At 36.9% G+C, this 25584-nt stretch overlaps 1 protein-coding gene across 1 annotated transcript in view; it reads left to right on the top strand.

The window, feature by feature from the left end:
- The window catches only part of DPP10 (dipeptidyl peptidase like 10), a 254412-nt gene that overhangs the window by 112143 nt on the left and 116685 nt on the right, over window positions 1-25584 (top strand). Inside the window, exons 4-5 of the mRNA XM_071562404.1 lie at window positions 11134-11228; window positions 22123-22197. Of these exons, the coding sequence (XP_071418505.1) occupies window positions 11134-11228; window positions 22123-22197 (170 nt within the window). The remainder of the gene's footprint in view (window positions 1-11133; window positions 11229-22122; window positions 22198-25584) is intronic.

Here is a 25584-nt window from a genome sequence, read left to right on the forward strand (position 1 = left end):
AAGTGCAGATGACCAATCAGTAGAAATAATTCAATATAGACTGGCAGTTAAAGTTTATAAAAAATTAAAAAAAAAATCAAAAATCAGTGCCTGGCTGTGATTTATATGTTTCTGGTTACATGGTAATTCTCATGAGCTAACCATCTTCATTTAGTCAACATGTTTTTCTCATAAAGCAGAATGAGGCACCTGCTATTTTGGAAAAAGCTGGTTTAATAATTGTGAATACAAAAGTGCCTATCTTGTTTATTTTTATAACAACAAAATATTTTGTTTATCCTTTGGTAGTATAAAATGAAATAAAATAAAATAAAATGATAAAAAAAACCAACAAAAACATTTCCTGTCAGTTATGTAGTTCTGTGGCATTTACCTGCATCTGCTACTTTGTGGGCCCACTCCACTGTGAAGCAAAACTCCTGTTAACTCCAGTAAAATCAGGATTTTGACAAAGATGTCTAAATTCTGTCCCCTGAAAAGGGCTGAGAGTAAATGCACTGGTGACTTACTCATTTTATTGCACTGACTGCCATAATGATGAATATGTATTAAAATGAGAAGCCTTTCTATTGCACAAAGATAATTTAGTTATTATTCAGCCTCATATTTGAAATTTAACTTCATTTTCAGTGGCAGCAAATTCATAACTGCGAAATATGTCCTCTTGTTTTCTATGTCAGAATTTCAGACTCAGTTTAATAAGATCACAAACTTAACTTTTGCTACTTTCAGAGCTACACACAAAGTAGCAAAGTGTAAAGGGGATTGTTTTTCCTGGGTAATTAGCAATCCTGCCAACTGTGTGTTCCACATCTGCAGTGCTGTTTATTATCACTGTCCAGTTGATGATGACATATCTATTTCTAGAAGTAGAGTCTCAGACTTTGAGCTGTGAAGATACCTTGTTCAGTCCTAGCCAAAACAGCAGCTTTCTTGACAAGTGTTTACACCAAGTGACAATGTATTTGTGGCACTGGAAGAGACTTACTTCCACTTGTTCTCCAATTTCATTGACTGAACATCTACGATGCACTGGTAGATGTTACCACTATTTGATAGTATGCATGTATTTGTTTCACCTTTCAAGTGCCAGCAGCAACTGGAAAGTTCAATAGCAAGTAATGTGCCTTGATACTATCCTTGCTCTCACTTAGAGTTTAGGTATTATATTGCTTAATCAGGTGCTCTGTATACTCTGTTTTGATTTCAATTTCTTCAAGATGCAGTTTACTGGAGCATGTGCTGGATTTAGCACAGTTTCCGTGAACTAGAGAAATAACCTGGAAAGCAGTAAGTAATAAGCATCAGCATTGTCAGTGTACACCTGGAAATCCTACTCCATGACCTTGTTTGCCTTGGACATGCTCTGCTCGGAGTGCCAGATTCTCAAGAGCTGCATTAGGCAGCTTGTTAAGGGCAGCCCTGAGGCCACCTGGATGTATCACACTTGTGGTTTTTCACTGCAAGCAGCCTGAGTGTGATGGTAGGTACTGAGCCATCAGCCCTGGCTGAGTCAGCTTGCTGAGATGCCTTCACATGGACAAAAAGGGGTGAGAAAACTGCACCCAGAGACTGGTCTTTTACTGCATTATGGTATTGAATTTTAATTTTCTCCCTTGTTATGCTTGTCTGTGAAATGTCAGTCACATACACAGCACTGCAGAAGTAGGAAAAGTGGTGAGCTCTTGGAAGGGTTTAAAAGGCACAGAATGTTCATGTTCCTGTCACAAGTAGGAATGCTCCATTTTATTTGAGAACTGTAGTTATATAGGAGTAGAGAAGCATATAAATCTTCCTTTATTGAAATCAGCATCTTCTCTGAAGTGTAGCCTTGCCAATTCTCTAGTCTGTGTGAAATCCGGTCTGGGCCACTCCAAAGCTGGGTTGTCCGTGTTCCATCTGACTTGTATCAGCAGAAAGGTCAACTCCTGACACTGCCAGAGAAGTGCTGCTCTATTGAGGTACTTTATTATCCCTCCAGGGAAGAGCTGTAATAGCGTTTGTGACTGAGACTGAGAATTTGTTCCCTAATTTTCCTCAGTAGTCCAGGGACATGTACGTTATTTGAGCAACAGCTGTCTGAGTCCTTTGCCAAGCTGGCTCAGTAATGGTCCTTGGTGCAATGCAAGAGAGCAAAAACGTTTCCGTGTGGAAGGGAAAGCTGAGGAATTTTGTCAGAATTTTGGAAATGGTGGAATGTCCTGAGCTGGCAAAATGACAGTGTCTGATCTTTCACCATGACCGTGCAGTGTGGGCTGAGAAAACCAAAATGTTGGTATGGTATAAATTTTACTACTCTTTAATTTTTTTAACACTTTATGCATATTTTCTAATCTGATGCCCCTCTCTCTTTCTTTCTCTCCTTTTTTTTTTTTCTTCTCAGAGGGAAGAGCTAAATAAAAGTTTAGGTACCTGAAGGTATACAGGAGTAATAACCCACTGGACCTTACTAGAGTTGTGTGGCACATAAGCAGTGATGTAGCCTGTCAGGAAGGCACTCTGTTTGCCACAGCCCTTTCCCCTCCCTTTCTTTTGGGGCTGATTTACAGTTAATTGCATTTCAATCAAGTTGGAATGGACTAACAGACTGAAGTCTATCAGCCTAGCTTTTAACACAATGAAATCATGTTTAGTGCTTTGTTCTAGGTGGCAAAATGACTATCTCTACTTTCTTCCAAGTAATGACAGAAATACAGAGGGAGATTTCTGCATTATAAAAAGTGTGATGAGTAAGGTGTGACGAGGAATGGCAGAAACAGTCACATTTTGGACTTTTGTCCACCAACTCATTGCTATTTGGGTTAGATAACAGCCTCCCATTTATGCTGGTACACACTTATATCTTTTAATTTTCACATATTTTTGTTCATTTACTTTGTAGAGTTTTGTCCAGTTGTGTTCTAAAAGTGAGGAAAACTTTTATTTCTTCTGATAGGAGAATAATTATGGCATAATGTGTGTCTTCTTTCAACTTTTTGCAATTTTTGACAGCTCCTTAAGTGATGCCAAATTAACATCCTGCTGTCACACGATTTGAGAAAGCTAGAGCTGTGTTATTCTTAATGTGTTCCTGAAACATAGAAAATGAGACAAATTCTTCTCGTGCAGCCTGGATTTGGGAAGCCTTGAGTAAGCACATCTCTGTAAAGGTGTTATGCTCACTCCCAAGCAGAGTCCCAGGGAAGCAGAAGAGAACTGGACAAGAATTTCTCCATCCCAGAAGACTGGGGAAGAAATGGCTCCAGCAAACTGTGCTGTCTGCTGTGGATGGCAGGACCAAAGCTCTCAAATGGTCACTACTGAAGTTACCAGCTAAAGAATTGATAAACTTGTAGGAAAAACTTGGAACTTTCTAAACGAGAACACTGTTGTCATGGCAGTACATGGAAGAGGAATGTATCTGTCACAAACCTGGGTGTGATGGTTTAGTTTTACTGTGAAAACTAAGCTGATGGTACACGTGGATTCCACAGCAGGTGTGGGTAGAGCCCCACTTCAGTCACTGGAACTTTTTTCAGCTGCATTCTTTGTGATTACTGGCATTTCAGTCTATCTAGCCCTTGTCTTGTCTTTGTGAAGTAATTCAGCACCTTCCCTTCTGTTTACATCTTTTCAACATGTATAGAAGTGACTTGCTCAGGCAGCAGACAGTCATGTTCTTTCCACTGAGCTTGTCACAGACATTACTACCTGTGGTTGCTGGTCGCTGCCCTCCTCACTGTCTCCCACAGTCTGCAGTGAATATTTCCTCATCTGCTTCAGTTCAACTCCAGAGAGCTTGGTTTGACTGCACTATGTATTTCACTGTTGTGTTGTTGTTCTTCAGGGGGTTTTTTTGTAAATCAGTGCCCCAGTGGATTTGTTAATATTCAAGAGCTGTGTTTCCTCTGCCCTGTCTGAATTACTGGCATGGGATATTGTAACACTGAGACATGATCCTGTACAATTGCATGACAAGGAAGAAATTAATTTTGTAAATGAATAGTGTTTGCTGAGAAGAGTTGAAGATTTTTATACATTGATATACTAAAGTAATAGGGACCACTGCAAATTATCATGAGGTGAGCATGACTTGGTATGAAATCCAGTGATAAGAGTAGGAGAAGAGGACAATACAATGAGTATGGAGGTAGATTTGAATTTTCCAAGTCAATCCATGCCTCATCACTTCATTCTGGAGTTGAAGAAGTTGGGAGAGCAGAGCTAATTTGCTTACGCTGGTGGGGTGTTCCTGTGCCTCTGCTGCTTCCATTTCTGTAGGTACTGCACCATAAGATCTCTGTCTGCATTTTGGTTAATTTTTGTTGGGCATAGATGGGAAAAGGAAGTAGAAGAACTGTATAAATCAGAAAGTACAGTAATTACCTGTGTACAGCTTTGCAAGCTATTTTGAATAGGGAATATTCTGTATAATGAAAGATTGTCTGGAAGAGTACATTATAAGAATGCATTACATTAGAAAACTAGTGCAGAATAAATGTTTTCTTGAAAACTAACAGCAGCCTAAAATTTAGGAAAGCAGTGGAAATCTTGCTCAGCTGACACGTGACTTCTCTGGCATATTGAAATTCGGTCTGTATCTGTAATATCTTTGTAAATGACTATTTTATTTAATTAGTAAGTACTTAATTAGACAAAGATTTGTCTAGCACCTCCTGTTTATTAAATCATAAAGCGTTCTCTATTTTAATTAGCATGACATTTTCTGTAATCAATTTGATGAAATGCCACCTGCAGTTCTAATAATGGTGTGTACAGCAAAGGCTGATTGACATATGTGTTGACAGCAAGTTATCAACCTTCTTGTATGTTTGTATTTAAAAAAATAATATAAGGAAGAGAAGGCCTCTTACTTGCTAGTGCTGCTGTTTATGCTGCAAAGCAGAATTTTATTTAAACAAACCACAACTTAGTAAATATTTTCAGGGGGAAAACAAGCATTAACAATCTTCAGGTTAACACTGTCAGCAATTTCAATAGACTACCCCAAGGCCTCCTTATTCTAGATATTATGGAACAGATTTTCAGCATTGCCTGAATGTATTTCCTTCTCTTCGCTTTTTAGATGCTACTTATGCTCTCAAGACTGTTTGATAAATTGCCTTAATATTCAATGGTTTCTATGCACAAAACTGCCTGAGTACTGATGCTCCCTTGGGCAGCTGGCTTAGGCTGAGATTTACAGTGCCATGTACAAATTAGCCAGCAATTAGCTGTCTGTGCTCTCTGCACCTTCTTTATAAATCAGGGTTTTTTTTCTAACTATTCCATATCAATATTAGCAAAGTCTAAACCACTGTTGAGCCAGGCTCTAGCAAGCTGGACTTGGAGTGTCCATTGAAACTGGTAGATCCACAAAAGTTTATCTCAGAAGTTACCATGAAATAAACCTTATTATCAACGAACAATAAAAATCTTAAAAATATTCTACCAAAATGTTTTTGTTTGACAAACAAAATTTACATTAACAGTACTATGAATTTAGTAAGAACTAGGTTTTTTATACCCAAAGGAGTGCTATTGATTCTCTTACTCCTTGTCAGTAGTAGCAGCTGCAATGATTATTTAAGTTAATCTCAGTGAACATAGTGGCAATGTAGATTTACAGGCTAGGCAGCATTTACTTTTATAGGAAGCTTGGGTTGTTATGATGGCTGTTAGAGGCTTAAAAAAGGCACTGTGTGTATTCACAGGTCAAAAAATACAGCTTAAAACCTCTGTGAATAAAATAGAATAATATTAAATTAAAAAAACCCTACTGGTAGAAACACAACTCTTGCACTGCTAAGATGGAGATACCACCAATAAAAGAAGAAAACTTCCAGCTGATAAAAGTTGGATTAATATTGATTTGAAAGTGAGTAGAACACTGGACTAAAAATCAAGAGACTTGAAAATATGTGGTAGCTTCTTCTTTCAACCCATTCTGTGTAATTTAAATAACAGGACGAGTTGCTTAATTGTGACCTCTGAAATCAGAATTTATATTAATGTAATTAACCACCACCATTCAGTGTCCTGCTTTCAGAAAACTAAATCATTAAAGGCCATGTAGACCCTAGGCCAAATTCTTACCCTAGAATAATTCCAAATTTGATTTGCAGTGATAGTGGATGTATTTAAGGATGGAAGTTAGTCCATTTTCCTCTAAAAAATACATGTTTTTTTCATTAGAATTTAAAAAGGCCTGGATAATGTTTGAATAATGTGAACACCTATGGTACTGTGTGGAACTGTGAGTGCTGCAGAAGAATTCTTTAGCATTTAGGACATGGTAGGGTGTTGTCAAGTCAATAAATGAGAGTAAGTTCAATATATGAAGAAAATGAAAATATTGCAAAATTTATAGTGGTCAAGCTGTTTGTCAAGTATGAAAAGTTATGCATTGATTTCCTTGCATTTTATGATAGTTTGCCTGTACTTTGACATTCCTCAGAACAATATATATTAGACCAGTCACAGTATGGAGCTGCATTTCCTGCCAGCATATATCCTGATCTTGAGCAAAACCTTTACCACTGTTGAACCTAAACCAGGAACAATAGTAATAGTGAATCTATTTATAGGAAATGCTGCTTTCATTTTAAAACCACTTGTGATTATGACAATGCCTTATTTATGTAATTGTTGCACCACTAAGGGCTACATTTATGTTATTCATCTATACATCCAAACTATGATTTCAATTACTGGATTCATCATTTCAGCAGAATATGTTTTGCACATTCTTTGCCTAGAGATAGAGCACATGATGAATATACTTACTTTAACAAACATAAAACAGCATGAGAAGTGAGACATTTAGCCCCACTATGATAAAACAGATTATTGTTGGTTCTGCAGCTAATTCTGTAAGAGGAAGTAATATTTCTGTTGCTGACTCAGGTGAAATCATTAATCTGGGATAATTATGGAATTTTCTTTTAGAGTTTGTTTTCATGTGATATTTAATGTTGAATTCCTTTTGAAAGCAAAATAAGATGTAGAGAACCTGTTGAGCATCAAGTTGGACTGCAGAGCTTTTTGTCCACTAGGCAACCTCCTTCACAGTCTGCAGTGGTAGTCCATTTTGCCTGCCTAGGAAAAGTTTATTCTCTGAGATTTGTGGAATTTGCATTCTGTACCTTTGAGCATCAGAACACCTACACAGATTATCTGAATGAGGCTGCAGCACTAACCAGTCTCGGTATCCCACCTGCAGCTGAGATCAATATTTGATAGTTTATAGGAAGGTGGAGTAGGAGACAAATTATGCATCAGAGGAAAAAAAAACTAATATCCCTTGATCTCACAGGCAGCTAGCTCAAAAAACCCAAGGTTTGAGATTTTTTATTACAATTACCTTAGCTCAGAACCACAAACATGAGTTATATTGTGCAGACAATCCTGTATTTTCAAAGATTCATTGCAAAAGGGGATGAGAAAATCAATAGACTGAGTTAAATCTGCAGATTCCAGGCTATAAGACATTGCAACACCCATACAAACTCAAACCTTTGTGTTTTTGCCATATTCAGACTAAACTAACTCACAACCCCCATACCCATTGTCAACTTTTCCTTAACCATATATATAAATATATATGACCTCTATGTCTTTGAACTTTCTCTTTGTTAATCAGAATAATTTTAGCCATTCCAACCTTGCCTTTCCATGTTTGACTTCTGTTCCAGAGTTTCACTGAAGATTCCTTGGCATTCCTCTTCCCTCATTTCCTATTCCTGCAGGGTGCATTCAGGAACTGGACATTTACAGTAGTGCCAGTCTCACCAGTGGGATGTGCAGAGGCAACATCCCTGCAGCACTTGTGATCCACTTATGCTGGAGAATTCTGTCAACTCTTTGCCATGATACCTCATTGAGAATGTGTAGAATAGTGTTTATCTGTGTGAGCCCATAAGCTTTTTATTGTATCACTGCTCCTCAGTTCCAGTCTTACATCCACAATAATTAATGGTTAACCAGGTGAGACAATCATTTGGTAGGAGCACCCTGTCTTCCTCTTTAATTTTTTTTTTTAGTGATACTGTTTTTAATCCTCCTAATGTGTTTTCCATTAATTCTGTTCAATGTAAACTTTAGATGTCATAAATCAAATAACTTGGAAGAAAACCCAATATACAGTTTCAGCATAGCCACCTCTATTAATTTTTTTTAACTAGATCTATGTTCTGTAAAGTGCTGTCAGGCATTAATTATATTGCTAGCCACTTTTTAAATAGGAAAAATCCTGGATTTATTGTGCCATTTTTTTATTTGGGATGATGTTATGATAACTAATGTATAAACCCTTGGTAGCCTGTCTTCACCTTTGGTAAAACAGAATAAATGTATCAGCCAGTCAGTGCACTGGAGTTTCCAAACTTGAGAAATTTGAGACCTATTACAATTAGGAAATTTTTCAGTTATTTTACAGGCTGTTTCTGTGTACATCATTGAGGGCTGATGACTTGATAACACTTCTTCTTTATAGAGGCTTCCTCACATTCTCCTTTTCTCAAGGCAGAATGATTCCTATTCTAGTGTTGTTCTTAGATTGATAATGTGGCTCTTCAGTGCTACATCTTGTGCCCAGACAAGAGGTTTTCAAATTATACTACTCTTTGTTTCAAACTAAATGAGAATTTCCTTGAAGTCAGAAATCTACTTCTCCGAATGGCTTTGTGATGTGTCAGGGATCCCTTTACCTCTTTGTGGTGAAGACACCAAGATAATAAACAAAACAAATTCATAAGCTGTGCAAATGGATAATGCTAAGGACTAGGCATTGCTCTCCTTTGTAGACTTCTTAACTCTAGAGAACAAAAGTTTCAAAACAAATATATGTTTATAGCTCTTACATTTGGGCTATCAATGACAAAAATCATTGTTATGTTATGTGGACATCAACTATCACATTATCCAACCTAACAAGCTGGATGAGAATTCCATATTAATAACTGTAATTACTATTGATGGTTGTATTTATGCTTAATACTTGCATGGGACTTTGATATAATCTTTTATTTGAGAAACTCCATTCATTTTGCAAGCATATATTTAATTTATGCACTTCAGTAGTTAACTACTGAATCCTGGAGAGATGAGAGCCCAAGTTCAGAAAAACATAATTACTGTCCAGTAAGGCCTGCCTTTTCAAGAGGTCCGACTCTTGCTTTCTGTTCTGATTGTTTGAAAAAATTTTCTTCTAACTTGAGAAGAAGGGCTCTAATTTGTGTCATTCACAGTATTTGCTGTTCCAAATGCTGTTTTGCACTGTGTGCAGGACTTGCAAGACCAGCCCTAGAACTGTGTATTTTATTCCTGGTCCTGTTAGGAATTTTAAGTGAAAGTTCTTTATTTGAGTGAAGTGGCTTTGATAGGATTAATTCCTGAGGCATGATGCTGTAAATCCTGCTGGCCAAACAGCACGTAGAAAAGTAAATAAATGAGCAGGAGTAACGTTGTGAGACTTGTTTGGGTTTGGGCAGCATGTGCATCTCACCTATGGAGAAAATCATTGTTCAGAGCACTGCTCAGAATGCACATGGCTGCTCGAGTCAGTGCCAGCTGTTCTGCCATTGTATCTGCCATTTCCACACTCCTCTATTTTTTTTTTATAATACTTCTTAACAGCCTTGTTCAACACTGGAGGTTTTTGGTGCTATGGTTCCAAAAAGAACTCATGCAAAATGCCCTATAAGAGGTTGCAAAAAACTATGATGTTCTGTAATTAGTAACCTGAAACCAACTAACTTTCTACAAAGTGACATTTCTTTTTTATTCAAAATGAATACTTGAAAACTTTTTATTTCATAGAAGTTACTGTTAATTCCACAGTTCATAATCTAATTTGCCTTCCTAAACAACAGCTTTTACAATACTGTTCTAAACTCCATCAATCCCACCCCACTTCTCAGCCATGGTCCTAAAATAGTTTAATAAGCTCTTCAAATGAGGCTTCATTAATTTTGCAGAACATAGCAGAGGACATTTGCTATGCTGCATATCTCATGTTTCCGTGGAGTCAATTAAAATACAGCTACATTTTTCTGAATAAGCAAAGCAAAGCATATTCTTTATGATAGCAAAACCTTTTTACTCCAGTCCTGTTTACTTCCCACTTCATAAAATTCAGGGATCTGTAATGAATTTCTCAGAGATTACTGAAGATTCGTGAAGTTCTTTTGTGTTTCCTCTAGGCTTAATTTAGAGCTTTCAATCATGTTTTCTACATTGTTGTAATAAAATTATTTCATTTCGTGAAATATAAATATTTTATGTGGTTTTTAAATAACATGAAAGAATCAGCACTTGTTCAAGACAGTGGGAATTTTGGAACTTTTTTGTTTTGTAAATTGATGGTTATATAGTAGTTGTGTTATTTCTTGGTCATTTTGCAGGTATTGGTATGAACATACAAAGCCTTTTTCATAGGAGTCACAATTAATTTTGGTTTGCTTTTTTTTTTTTTTCCGAGGTGTATAGGATGATATTTATCATGAGAAATTATAAATCAATTGAGTGGTAGAAAGAAAAAATTGTGACAGTTCATCCCGTAGTATTTTAAAATGGACCTATTTAGCTTTAACCCCCCCTTTGCCAACATTCTCTTTAGGTAGAAATTTGGTATTCTGCAGCCCAGCACTACTCACTGGACTGTCTTAAGATAGTCATAACTTTTTCAATCCAGTCACCAACAAAACAGAAGAGTACAGAATTTTTTTAGAAGCTAACTTCTAAGGAGACATGTGAATATGATGTCCAGCATAAGCTTTTTTTTTCTTTGCAAATCTTTGGTGTATGGCCCTTTTCATAGTGAATTCGCTCAGACCTTGGTGTCAGAGTGACAGTGGTATCCAGGTGAGAGCAGATTTATGTTCAAGATGTCACTTCATTCCGAGCAATTCTATCCCACTGAACGTTTTTTTGCCACAGAAAAATTTCCATTTAAATGAAGTAATATTTTTGAAAAGGTGTGTTGTAGGGCATAAATCTTTATTTTTGAAGTTCATGAAGCAAATTAACAAAACTTCTGCCTTGTTTGTGTATTGTAAGAAAGATTTTCTAATTAATTTAACATGCTGGTTTTCTCTACAATATATTAAATACTCAATATGGTTGCTAACTATTTATGCCATTTTTTTGTTGCAGACACAACAGTGGTGTATAAAAACAGGAATGGACATGTTATTCAACTGAATGTAGAAACAAATACAACTACATTATTATTGGAAAATACAACTTTTGTAAGTATTATATATATTATTTGCTTCTTAGTGGAAGTCTGCATAGATTTTTTTTCCTGTAACAGGAGGGAGAGAGTACAATAATAGAAGTTACAGAAGATATGTTTATATATTGTGTATAAATAAAAAATATAATCCATCCCTGTCTCAGTAAATGATTTCTGGGTGAAGTTACTTGTTGTTTTATTCAGCCTATGTATAAATAACCAACATGTTGGAAGACTTGCTGTTGATTGTAGTCTGTGGTTTGTTCAGACCATTTGAAGGTTCATGCCTGGCAAATGTACTGATGAATCTACCTGAGGTCTATTAGAATAAGAGATTTCATAATATGGCAGAATGCTTCTCCAAATCTTGAGAGTTTTTCACTATTAGAATTAGCAAAAAATCTTCAAAATTCATAGGAATATTTTTGTTGAAGCAATTAAATACCCAAAATAAAATGTATTTTCTAGTCACATTAATCTCTGTTATGGTTGTTCCGCTGAGGTTTAATGGCAAAGTAAATGATTGGAGATTATTTCTCTTGACCAGTAAATAGTATATACATGAGTGGTTTGTGTGTGTTTCTGACTAGCCAGTAATTGCTAAGGAGTTCTTCAATACTTTACTCATTTTCTTTCTCTTTGCTTGGCACTGTTGTTCTCAGGGATACCACTTGTATTCTACCCTGTAATTCTCATTTATCAAGGTTTTGCAGCAGAAATGTGGCTTGCCAATCTTTCCTCAGAAGTGCTCCAAACAGACCTCTGGCTGTTATTGTTAATCCCTGTATTTTTAATTTAGTAAAAACTCTTGTACCTGCAGACCCCAGGGGATGACTCGTTTTCATCAGAGGTCTTTGGCAAAGGCTGATTTTATTCCTGGTCTGTCCCTGGTCTTTGCTGATAGAGATTCCTCTTTTCAAAGCATAAAGCCTCAGGTGACCTTTACTTCTAACTCCTCAAACAAGAAAGAGGAGAGTAGAAGTTCAAGAGAAAGAACTTGATGCTGACTTCCTAGGTCAGTGTAAAGATGAAGGAAAAAGAAGGAGAGAATTATATTTTAATGGTTTGTGTGGCTCCCTTTCTATGAGCTGCACAATTCCATATGCTGGGATGTTCCTCTGAGTACCTCTTAGCCCAAAAAAGGCTGTGAGGCACAATTAAAAGTGGGTGAAAAGGTGAATTTCTCTGAAGTATGAACCACAAAGTATTGCAGAAGGACTTTCCCTCTTATCCATGTCTGTGAGTGTGTGTGAGCACCTGCCTGGCTGGTTAGAGCATTCACTGTGTCAGGCCTGTGTGTTGCCTTTGGTGTATAACTGGAATGCAGCAGCTGCTCGGGCACCCCTGGCCATTGAACGGGACTTGAATGACAAGACTTGAGTTTCCTCACAGATAAATTAATACACTTTTTGGCTTCAAGTATTTGGCTCATGTGATGTAAAATGTAATGTCAGCATGACAAGCTATTCAGGCCATTATGCTAAACCAGCTTTGCCAAGTAATGATGGATTGGTGTGGACAGGCTGCTTCACACTCCGAGGGTTGCCTCTTTTTGCAAAGTTGCTCTTCTCTGGGCTCCTGCTGGAACTGATTTATCCTGCAGTCACACAAACTGAGTGAGCTCTAGACACTACATATCTACTGTTGATTAGAAATGTCAGAAAATGATACAAAATAGATAATATTCAAGCAACCATTTAACAATTATGGGCGGAATAGAGATAAATAAAAACCTAACTGTGTTTTTTCCCTGCAAAACTCCTCTCTTTAAGCAGTCAAATGCTAAGAGTGTTAGAATTAAAACAACAAAAAATGTGAATTCAAGCAGTTATCAATCATATAGAAGTATAATAAAAAGCTGAAAACAGAACAGAAGGCTCAGTAAGTGTGTTGGTGTATGTTTGGAAGAGAACAGTGGGAAATGTTCTGCACTGAGTTGTCTGTTGACATGGTGGGGCCAACAATCCTAACAGGAAATCATAACATTACAGGAACAGGCTGAAATCAAAAGCTGTCCTAATCTTCTAAGCCTGCCTGCCCCCAAACTCACACTGTTAAATGTAATCTTCCAAAGTTATACACCTGGATCATTAATCAAACATTCTCCTCGCTCAGTGTCACATCTGCTTAATCACTGGTGTATAATTAGAATGGTGCTGGTTTAATGACTCTGCAGACATGTCTTGTATTAATAAAAAGTACAGTAGAGATCCAACATAGGCAGTGGCACTGCAAGTTCCCTCATTCTTCCCTTTCAAAGGGATTTAGTCACGGAAGAGTTGCCTTTGTCTGGGAGTTATTAGTGTGATTTCAGGCTGGGTTTTCTGTCCTGTTTGTCTCTGCTCAAGTAGACCACAGAAGTGGCAGGGTGTTCTTAGTTAATATTGATAATTGTCCATGGAAAATTGAAGTGCCATGATGAACTTATTGTGCAGAGTCAAGGGGCAAGTTATGACTATTTCTCACTCCTGGTTGGGCTGCAGCTCAGAAGAGATTTGGGTGTTTTTTCCCTCATTGCTAAACCCCTGTAGCAGTCTTCCACTGAGTACAGATCACTTGGCTCTTTTGCATATTAGAGATGCCATTTTCCTGCCAAGTACATATCTTTTATTCTTATTTGTGTTGCTTATTGTCTAAAAGTCAGATATCGCTACTGAGGATGTGCTATGCTTACTATATAGCTGTACCATCCAAAAAGCAAACTGTGTTTATATTAAAAAAAAAGTTACGTATATAAAAGATTAAAAAATCCCCTTTAGTAAGAGTCATGCACATGAAAAGAAAACTAGTGTTTTGTCATTCTAAGACACCCATTTTTCTTACATAATGGAAGTATCTATTCCAAGTTCCTGAATTCAGGTACTTTTTTCCAGTTTCAGCAGGTTTTATTCAGAAGTAGAATTAATTCCTGAACTTCATTTGTCCTTTTGAAATGGAATCCTTTTCTATAATCAATGTATTGGCTAAACAATCTGGCCTTTATATAATTAAACCATGTTTTGGATACCAAATAGAGGGCCATAAGTGAAAAGGGTGGCTTGCAAAGCACACAGAATATCTATGTACATCTCTAGTTATTATTTAAAGATGTTTTCTAATATATGTTTCTCCTCTGAGTGTATTCATGTAGTGCATCAGGTTTAAGCTGCCTAATAAACAGTTAATGTCCTGAGCCAGAGGCATAGAAATTTTAACACCTGGAGGCTGGACAAGTCTTCTATTAAGAGAAGCCAAAAAAAGCCCTAGACATTAATCACTGTGTGGCATCCTGATGTTTGTGATGCTGCCTTGATGCTTGATTACAATGTGTTCTCTGTCATCTATCTGAGGTGTCTATCACCATGATCCAAAGTGACAGTTTTTCTGCATTTAGCAGTACTTTATTGCACATTACACTTCCAAAATAAGTAACATTATACTGCATTTATTTAAGTAAATTCAGTGCTTAGCGAGCATTTTATTTATTCTTTTTGCTATCAACTATTACATGAAGTCAGTAAGAGCAGGTTACTGGTCTGCACCCAGCCCAGCCACAAGATGAGGCTAAGCTGAGAGGAAAGCACGGGGGACCACGTGTTGTCTTGTGCTCAGGGGAAATTGTCCATCTGCTTCCCTGTTATACTTCTGGCTCAACTTCTCTGGTCTGTTTTACAAACCTTAAACCCCAACCAAAATGAAAAATGCAAACGGAGATGAGAGAAAATGTGGTTAGGGATGTGTTGTTCTGGTATAGAACTTTCCAAATGTGTTGAATCCTCTTAAAGGAATCTGTAGAAATTTTGCTTTCATTTCTCCCTCTCAAAAAATCTGCAATAAGTATGAAAGTGGTAAGACTGTTGTTAGCCCTCAGTTCCAGTGATGTTGTAGTGTCTGTGTGCAAAATGATTCAGGTACCCTGCACGCACCACAAGAAACACTCAATTCAGGCTCCTCGGTCAGAGGGAAGTCCAGTGTGACTCCTTAAGCCTTTTGAGTGTAGATGATGGGATGTATTTTTGAATCATGAGATAAAGGGCTGTTGATTTGTTTTCAGTACCCAACAGAAGAATTGTGATTGTTTTCAGTTTGTGAGCTCTATAATAGGGTCTGGCTTTCCCTCTACTCTTTGGACTCTTCTAAAACCCAGAAACTCCTGACTTGCTTTCCCCTTTGACTTTGGTGCCTTTCTACAATTCTTTCCAAGCTCAAGGGGAAACTCCATTGTGATGCACAGCAAACAGTTATTACTGAGTTGCAATCCTGTTTCTAGGGGCTTGCCAGGAGTATGCCATGGATTAAGTTGTGTTGTTGTGTCACTGTGGACTGTCTTTTGCACAAGGATGGAGAGAAAAAGATTACTTCTTGCTGCCTGCTAATGGTGAGCCAAGCAGTACTCTTGGCTCATGAATCACAGATAGGCTGTGGCAGCCCAGCTGTAAAAACCCTGTGGAGGCATTGCAGCCAAAGCAGCGAATGAGAGTTTTAGTTCAAGCAGAGCTTTGGGCAGGGAGTGTTTTGTGTTGGTTTACAGAGTGTTGTTCATAATTGGCCCTTCTTCTCTTCCTTTTTGTTGTTGTTTTCTGCTCCCCATCATCATACCCCCTTCCTCTTTTGATGGGAAACTCCATGCAGCATCATAATGCAATTATAATTCCTTTGTTGAATTTATGTGTACTTAATTGCAAGAGTAGTTTACATGCTTATAGTTTTAAGACCCTTGCATAAGAGAATAATGAAAGGGTGAATAATAGTAAATAATTAAATAACATTCTATAACCACATAAATATTTGTAATTCTTGCAACACTGGACATTTTAATGACCCACACATGTTGTAAATAGGTTGTTATAAATATTGTAAAATTATCTCAACTCTCCCATGCTCCTTTAAATTTTAAATAACCCCTTCAGCAAACCCTTTTCAGTAGAGGGGGTTTTGTGAGGTAGGGTTTATTGTTGCAGTGCACCACTGTGCTCCAGGTGGGAAGGTTGACAGATGGAAGGGTTTGCAGTCACTATGCTTTAATGGTGGCCATCGGGTTTTGTCCAAGTGAAGGAGGTTCCAACAAAGAAAATGCAAAGCTGTCAGGTTAGGGTAGCTCTGTGTGGGATTCCTCTAAATAATATTCCTGGTAAGATTGTTCCTTGATACAGTAAACAGTTAAAGGTTAACTGTATCAATGGGGATTTAGTTATGAGGAATGTGAGGGGAAAAAAAATAAATGTGATGAGTGACTGGTTAGAGGTTGTTTTTCAGCAGGGTGGCAGTGGTACAAGGTCCCTGTGAGCTGCACAGGTCTGTTCATGTCTATTTTTATGTCCTACACTTTCAGGTAGGTTTGGGGAATTTTGGTTTCTGTTTTTAAGAACCACCTATCCATAGCATAGAGGTCAACTTAGATCATGTTTTAAGGTACATTTGTCTTTTAAACTGGATAGGAAACCTGAGCTTTAACAGTTACACTTAACATGACAATATCTTTGGACCTAGATTAAAAGCTCAGGTGACAGAAGTAGTGCCTAGCCTGGGAAACCCAAGTTTTTCAACATTCCAATTATCTTACATTTTTCTAATTACAATCAGACTCTCTTTCTCAGAGGTTCTCTGTTTTCACTGCTACAAGACTTACCCTTGTGCTGGTGTCTAGGCTTGACTTGGCCTCCCAGCCCAAGCTGCCCTCCCCTTTTCTCCCCACTCCTCAAAGCAAGGGAAAAAAGAAACTGAAAGAAGACTGAAAAGAAACTGAAAACTTGAAAGAAACTGAATTAAATCAGAATATATATATTTTCTAACATTTACAACTACATATACAATTTGTACACACCCAGGGAAAAAGGGAAAAGAGAAGGGGAAACAGGGACAAAGGAGGGACAAAACAAAAACAAAACAGACAAATACAATCAAACCCCCTAAAAATAAAACCTGGCAAAATAAAATCTCACCAACAACTCTCAAAAGAATACCAGCTCCCTCTCTCCCTCTCATGATCTCCTGCATGGCTCCAATAAGTTCCTGACACCTGGACTCCCGGCTCCCCAGCCTTGCCAGAGGAAGAAGAATGGCAACTTCTATCTCTCTCTTAGTTATACTCCCTTGTTATGTGGAAAAAACAAGTGTGAAATACCTGGGAAATGGGTCTTTCCCTAATTACAACTGGTTACTAGGGAAGGCCTGGATCAAAACTATCACAGCTGTGTTCCACTCTCATCTGCTTTCTTTGGTCCATCTTCTTTCAATCACAGCAGAGGTAATAAAGGGGTATTCCATTGATGTCTTGATTGCTGGTGCCATTGGAGGGAACTGCATGTACCAAATGCCTTCTGGTCTTGCAGCCACTGTAATTCTGTCCCATCTGACTGCTTTTGGGCATTGCTGTTTGGTCAATGCCTGTCTCATAAGCTGTGCTGAATACCTGTGAGTGCTGATGAACTCCCATACATGGACATTCCACTATACCATTAAGTTAAATTCTGATACAGATGTTGGTGTGTGATACAGAGATATCACATCTACGAAGCAGGGGTATTGCCACCAAAGCTTTAAAGTAACATTCTAGAGGTCTTGAAATATTTTATACTGGATGAGTAAGAAAAAAATGTATAGCCTAAATATGTGTAAAGGGAGCACTAAACAATAATTGGAGAAGGATAATAATAGGAGTGTGGAAGGTAGAAGTTTCTGGGGAAAGTAGAAGCACAAGAAACTGAAATAGGAGGAGGGGTAAAACTAAAGGGAAAAAACCAAAACCAACAATTAAGTGAACTCCACAACAGTGAAAATTTCTTTTAACTGGTTTTAACTGTGATGTATTATTTCACTTAAAACCATCAATCTGAAACTATGAAAAAAGAATATTTTAAAGTTTTTAACATATTTCAAATGCATTCTTGAAACACTGGCCTAGACTGTGTTGCGGGTAACTTCCATGTGTCTGCTCTGCACCATATTTTTGGAAGACTATGAATAAGGCACTAATTTAAATGTTATAGTAGTTAAAACCCAGAAAAATAATAAACTCAACATGTTACAGTAGGTGAAAGATTAGAGAAAAGATGAAGAGAGTAACCAGTACATCAGTAACTCAGAACTAGGCTTTAAGAAAACAGAAGAAATAAAAAGGAGCTGATACTTGGGAGTCCTTACTGAGGATGCAGAACCGAAACCAAGCCTAAAGATTCTTTTAAACACACTCATGGCTGGTATTTCTGATGAGCAAAACACACAAAAAATGGAAAGAAAAAAATCCTCAGTGCAAAATACTGACATTGAAAAGGAAACTTGAAAATATATTGCTCATTGGAATTTTATGTTCCATTTTAAGCATCCATATGGAAAGGTGGAAGAAAAGCCAGTTCTTTCCATGCAAAATTATGTTTTATCAATATTTGAATGTGGATGAAAGAACAAAGCTGGAAAGGTGAAAGGCAAAACTCTGTTTAAATGCTCTGTGTCCTCTTGCCTCCATTTGGCTTTTACCATTGCAGTCTATGGTGACAGTGAGAGGAACAGTCATTGCTTGTCCATAGGGTCATCACATCATGCATCACTGTCAGCAGAAGAATTAAAACTCTTACCATGTGAGGTCTTTCAGAAAAAGCTAGAAATGCAGTGTTTCATGTGGCTAGATGTAATTATACAGTCAGTGGGGTTTTGGTTGGGTGAGGAATGAAAGATTAGATACAGGATCACTGATGTCTGAAAAAGTGAAGTGATGCCAATGGCAGCAGCGTAGGAAAAACGAATGGCAGTTTGTGAATTAAGCTGGGAAGACACTGTGCAAGTGTTTAAAAACATTTTTTGGCTCAGATTTTTGTAACAGGGGGAAATATAACTAATTTAAGGATTACAGCAATTTCTCTAGTAAAAATGTTTTCTAGTTGCATAGACCTGATGGTTTTCACAGGGATTTCAAGTCTTGATGTGGCCAGGTAAAGCTAGAGGGTAATATGGAAATTACCTACCCTTTTCCCATGAGTTCTGCCTTGCTTCTGTTGGAGTTTGGAAAGGGATAAGGGTATGTATGGAGTGCAGCACAGTGTTGAATTACCCCATGGCATGACTAGCTGATACTGTGCAGTGGTGCAGAGGGAAACTAGCCCTGCTCTGCATCCCTGGACTGTGCCTAATTAGGCAGCTCTATTTCTCCCTGTTTCAGAGCTTATTCGTCCAGAGCTACATTTCTTAAGAGATCAAGCCCACCTGGATGACAGAGGCACAGCATTTAGGTCTGTCCTCCTGAACAAAGGCTGGAAAATGTGGATACACAGACATGACAGCAGAACAATCATCCTCCAGATTTTTGATGAAATACACCCAAGTTTTTAAAACCCCGTGTGTTTCTAATATCATATTTCCCCAACACTTTCAAACTGAAAAATATGTTCTCCCAAGAAGAGAACAAGCCCTTGGGGTCAGTCTTCACAAACTTCTTTTTAATGAATAAATGTATCTAATCTCAGTAGTGAATGTCCCAGTAGACAATCTCTCAGGAGCTTGAGTGGCATATATCTCACCTCCTACAGCAGGGACTGAAACTTTCTTTTAAACCCATCACCAGCTAATCTAATCTCCTCAGTCATGGAGTCAGGCATCTGTTGGTTGATGAAATACCTTAGACATGGTTGTGGGGAAAAATTAAAATCTCTCTTTTTTTTAGTGACCCACAAATCATGAGCTTACTTGCCACATTGGGCAGTACGGAGTCAGGTGATTTTCCTTTTTTTTTTTTTTTATTGCCTGCTTGTAATCTAGAAGGGTTGCTTCTGTGCATACAAGTAGGCAGTTTCTGAATTAATTGCCAAAGTTGTGCTTGTCTTTACAAAAAGAAAAAATTTCCCAAACCAGTACTCTAGGTAATTTTATACTTTTTAAGTCACTTAAATCTCTCTGTAGTTTTACTAGAACTAAACATCTATTTCATCAAAGGCTTAATTGTAAATCCAACTTAAATGAGCTAATTATGTTTTTATATAATTTAAAGAAATCAGCATTGTTATCAATTTGGCAATGAGCACGTGATTTCTGCTGGCCTAATTTTCAGTTTCTTATTTCTCAAGGGAAAATTTAAAAAGTATGAAGCAGCTTTATGCTCCTTTCACCAAGAAAAATGCCATTATACTGACAAAAAGAAAACTATTTTGCCAAAACCATTACCTTCAATCTAAAAAAACATAGCTTTTTGCCATTGCATGTATAACATGTGTCTGAGGCATTTCTGGAGGCAAACAGAATTCTGCAGGTGAGTGGAAGCTGAATGAACAAGGTCATCTTCAGTAGGATTTAAATGCTTTTAAATCCCAAATCCACAACACTCTGTGCTTGGATATAGAATATGCAAGTAGTTGCCTTGAACTGCCAATAGTTTGCAGGTGTCTGCATGAGGTGCCTCATTACTTGTGAAGTGGCATAATCAGGGACTGAAAATTCTCACTAAATGTAGGAAATGGTAGGCACTGCATGCCCTGAGAATGAATTTGGAAAGTTGCCTGGTTACATATTGCTGAAAACTGAGGTAGTGAGCAATAATTAATATGCTTCTAGAAAGAAGAGACATTTCGTATCTAAAAATGTTTTCAGTGAAGAGCCAAGAAAAGGGAATGTTATTCATAGATTAACATTAACACAGTTTCTGCTTAAAGATGGTGAACTCATAAAAGCTGGTTTGGACACAGTAGAAATATCTTCTGAATGCATTTTAGATGCAGAAGGATGCTTTTAGGTACTTTTCTTTCTCTTCTTTCCTCAAGTCTGCAGATTTATCTTCTGATACTGTCATGTTGCAGCATCAAACTAATACAGTTTATCTTCAAAACCAAGTTTTTTACTTTGATTTCTTTGGATAGCTTGGTTCTAATTATACTACCTAGGAATCCAAGTTTAATCTGTATATCAAAACATAGTACCTTTTCACTTTATTAGAAGCTTTTTTTTTTTTTTGGAATTACTCCTCAACTGCACTAAATGTATTAATTTGTGACTTCTGGTTTGGGTACCTTAAGCCCCTGTTGAATTCATTAGTTTAGCAGTGGGATTAGGTTAAGCAGAACAGGATGCTTAAGAAATAAAATGAGGGAAAGCCTTCCTTTGAATAGTGGATAGAACTTGTTCTGGATAGCTACTCATTTATTTGTTTTTATCTTGCACCTTTGTGGTTCAGTTATTTTTTTTTCTGTCCTACTTTTTCTATTCTTATCTGAATTTTTCAGTTCTCCCTTTTTCTCTCATTCTGCAAATAGATATCTTGAGATTAATTTTAAATTATTTCCTTCAGTGCCCTTTAAAGCACATTCTTATCTTTGTCATGCATTAGGTGATTAAATTATTTCTGACATCAACATTACCCATTGATTAAATTACAGCCTTGAATTCAATTGGGTGTCATGTAGTCTTGGGTAGATGTAAAGCATTATTAGTTTTATAATGCTACCTTATGTTTCATTTTGCCCTCTGCTAAGAACTTTCTCATAAGAAAGATTTTTGCTTTAGTGCAAGTTGTCTTGCAAACTATGTGGTAAAAGAAAAGCAATAGGGACATAGTGCACACCTATTCTTTTTCTTGGGTGTTATCTTTGAGGCTTAACCTAGTGATGGTCTCCCTTAAGATCATTCCTTAAGTACATACAAACCAGAGTCTTCCTTCATCCTCTGTAAAGGAATTGGTTATCCTTGAGCTTGGTGCTTGTAGTGCTGATAAAAAACTCATCAGCTTCTTAATTAGTATTTAGTGTTTAAGCCAGATTCATCTGTTGCCACCCTACCGATTCCAGTTAAGTAGACTAAGACTTATTTGATTTCTTCTTTTGTGAAAATTAGATCAGTGGTTTAAATCAAATCTTTTTTGTGAATGGGAAATTCTTAAATCAATTGTAAGAAAATGTAGAAGAAATATTTCATCTTGCAAACTCACTTTTATTATTACTTCATTGTAGGTAACGTTCAAAGCATCAAGATACTCTGTTTCACCAGACTTAAGATTTGTTCTTTTTGCATATGAAGTTAAACAGGTAAGTCAACTATTCATAATCAAAGAGCCTATCAATTAAAACTCTGAAACCCCTGTTGTTTTCTATGTTTCATCTGTGATCCTACATAATATAATAGGATTAATGTACTAAATTTCTTGTCCCCGAACCTTCTGATGCAATGATGGGGAAGTCTGTATTTAAGTGTGGAAGCATTGCAAGGCTCTCAGGGAGGTGAATGGCTGTGGCTCCTTTGAAGGGCCGTGATGGTTTTTGCAATAGAGGTTTCATGACCCTTAAACTGCTCTGTTATTTGCTGTTTATGTGAAAGCCCACCTTTTGATGTTCCTTCTGTTCTAAATAGCTGTACAGGTCATTTATGGACTATTTTATTGTTGGTTTCAGTAGTCTGAAGCATGATAGTGTGAAAGTCTACATAATGCAATGTATTCTTTGTTTCTTATAGTACTTAAGAGATTTTGGAGGCTATTAAGTTGTCAAAAAGAGTTTTGATCAATAGTACCAGGTAGAGTTTACTTAAGTGAATGTTTGAACGTACACACACAAAATATTTTATGAATTTCCTCTGTGCATGTTGGTGTTTGTATGAAAAGTGCTATTAAAATATGTACTGTTCATGAAAGAATAGTTCTAGACTGATGGACTCAGTGATTATTCAAACAAGTTTGGTTGTTTTGTTTGTTATAAAGGTGTTTATGTAAAGGGATTTGTTAACTTTGTGTTAGATTCAAGTAGAGTTTTCATGTACCAATTTTAGTGGATTTGTTCATTTCACTGTTTTTCTGATTATGGGCTCCAGTCTGATTCTTGTCTGAAAAATACTTTTTGCTATTTCCCTTTTTGATTGCTTCTTATTTTGTGAAAGAGTTTAATAATCCTTCATAATTACTTAAATACCTCATTTGTTCCATTGAAAAATTCATTTTGGATTTTTTTTGTTTGAGATTTTCTCAGAAATAGGAAAAAATCATGTAAGCCAATTCATTCAGAAGTTGCAAAAAATACTATTGTGAATATATGATAAAAAGTCTTTTTTTTTTCCTCTAAATGTTCTGACTCTTGGGATATTTTTTTAGCTAGTAAGGCACTTCTGTTTGCTCCAAATCTGTTGGAGAAAGGGTATGCAACGCCTTGGGAAGCCTCTATATTTTTTCATAACTAATGCTTCCAAATAACAGAAAGGATTAAGTTAGTGTTCCTACTTCTTGGGGCTGCTCAATTAATTTTTTATCAGTCAGAGCCAGACTTACTGGGTATGGATGAAAGGAAATCCACCTGTATACCTTACAATTCTTCCCTCACCTGTCAACTATAACACATTATTTGTTTATTTATTGTCAATGATCATTCATTAATTATGAAATTAAATTTATTAACTATAAAATTAAAAACCAATACTGAACAGTATAACTTAATTGTAGAGCTGCAAATTAGCTTCATTAGGCCATATTCTTTCTTCATATCTCTTTTCAGTGTAACTTTTTTGTAAAACTGGTGAGCTTCTTGTTGTCTGTCATGTGTTACAACACATGTTTGACTCTAATAATATCCAGTTGAAGGAACTGTAACTTATTGTAAGCATTGATTTGATCTTATCATCTGCTACTAATTGCCACAGAACTCTGGACTTTATTACCTATGTTTGTCACTTATTTTCCCTTCTTTTTTAAGATTTAGATATATAATTGCCCTGCAATGTATTTGATGGGATTTCTGCTTCTGCAGACTGTCAAGAGTTTGAGATTTTAAAATTATAACGGTTGTTTACATATACCAGACTGCATTCTTTGTAAGATACAATAATACAGCTGGAACAGATTTATTAATCAACAGTTTTATAAATAAGAGTGTTTCAGCTGAGCAGATTGGAGGAAAATAGAGACAAATGCTTCTTCAAGACATTTTGTCATGAAATTGTAATTAGAAACAAGGTTATTTTGATGTTTGGATTAAAAATAAATGTTGAGTTAAATTAAATAGTTGAATATTTATTTTACTGTTGTCAGCATTTTCTTTAATCTATTTTATGCTTGGAATGGCAAACTTTAATTAAATTTGCAGTTGTTTCAGCACAATTAAGAATGTCCTCTATGCACCATGGAACATAAATCTGCATGAAAATAAGCCATCTTTGAATACAAAAGTAATAATTGAATGAATCATTTAAATTGTGCTCAATAGAAGGAAGAAAAACAGTTCATGTGGCATAGCAGCTGTTTTGGTATAGCTCTATAAAGATGATATGGAAGAGAATTCTTTTGTTAAGGAATTCAAGGTGGTGTAACTTGGTTTCTGGACATGGGATTCCCTTCATGTCCATCACAGCAGGACACAGGCTGGGATTATTGGCACAATCCTGTGGCTGGCTGGTGGTTTCTGTTGTAACAGAAGGCTGTGGCAATCGGGGAGCTACTTTCAGTGTGTTTGCTGCAGTACTTCATAGTTCTCCACACTCCTGAAATGCTTTCATCAGTTCTCCAAGTGTTTTGGCTTTGCCAAAACATCCCTGGATCAGCATGTGTGGTTGGAATGGTCCTTGTTTGCGTCGCTCACCAGTTTGGGTGACATCACTGAAGGTGGCTCATTTGGCCAGGCAGCAGAGCAATAAGTGGAAACTAATTTGGGAAATGAACACACGTTCTTGCTGGATGTTGTGCCATCCTGGTTCTTGTGGGAAACACAGCACCAGGGAAAGTGTTACACGCACTGTATGCAGAGAGGGCGCAGGTTTGATTGCTGCATCTTATTTTGCTTTGAAAATTGTCAAGGATTGAGCAAGAATGTGACACTGAGACACAGACTGTCTAAGCCATTCAAGAGGAAAGGTTATCTCGTGATTGCTTTCGATAAGGACTGTGTTAAAATGTCATTTTAATTTTTTTGCACTCTTCTAGTGGTGTTCACAACTACCAAAACCTGATTTATAGTTTTGATTAGAAAATGGAAATTAGACACTCTGCTCTTGAATTCATGGTAAAGAATGGTGGAGAAGTTTGCAGAACAGTGAGCACTGAGGTCCTAAGAAGTATTTTTACCATTGGGAAATTTCAGTGTTCTTTAGCAGAAGGTTATACCTTGCAAATTGTTAATGGATTCCAAGTAAAATGAAAGGAGGCTTTATTCCAGATATTAGTGAGTTTTTTGCTCAGACATCATAGGCATTTTCTCCCCATGCTCTTGCTAGAGTACAAAGTGCCACAGAAGAGCAAAGGAAGAAGTAAATGAGATCAAATCCTCTTTTTCCTCATTTGATTTAATAGTCCCTTCCTTGTGATTTTATGCTGTGGCGGTTTTTTGCCCTACAAACTGTACTTTCTTTCTCCATGCTTTCAAATCTATTTTGAATACCAAGTTTCAGAATTTTTTCCAACTTTATTCTCTTTTCTATTAATAATGCATAATTTCTGT

The sequence above is a fragment of the Pithys albifrons genome, chromosome 8, assembly GCF_047495875.1.
Source record: "Pithys albifrons albifrons isolate INPA30051 chromosome 8, PitAlb_v1, whole genome shotgun sequence".
Classification (NCBI taxonomy): domain Eukaryota; kingdom Metazoa; phylum Chordata; class Aves; order Passeriformes; family Thamnophilidae; genus Pithys; species Pithys albifrons.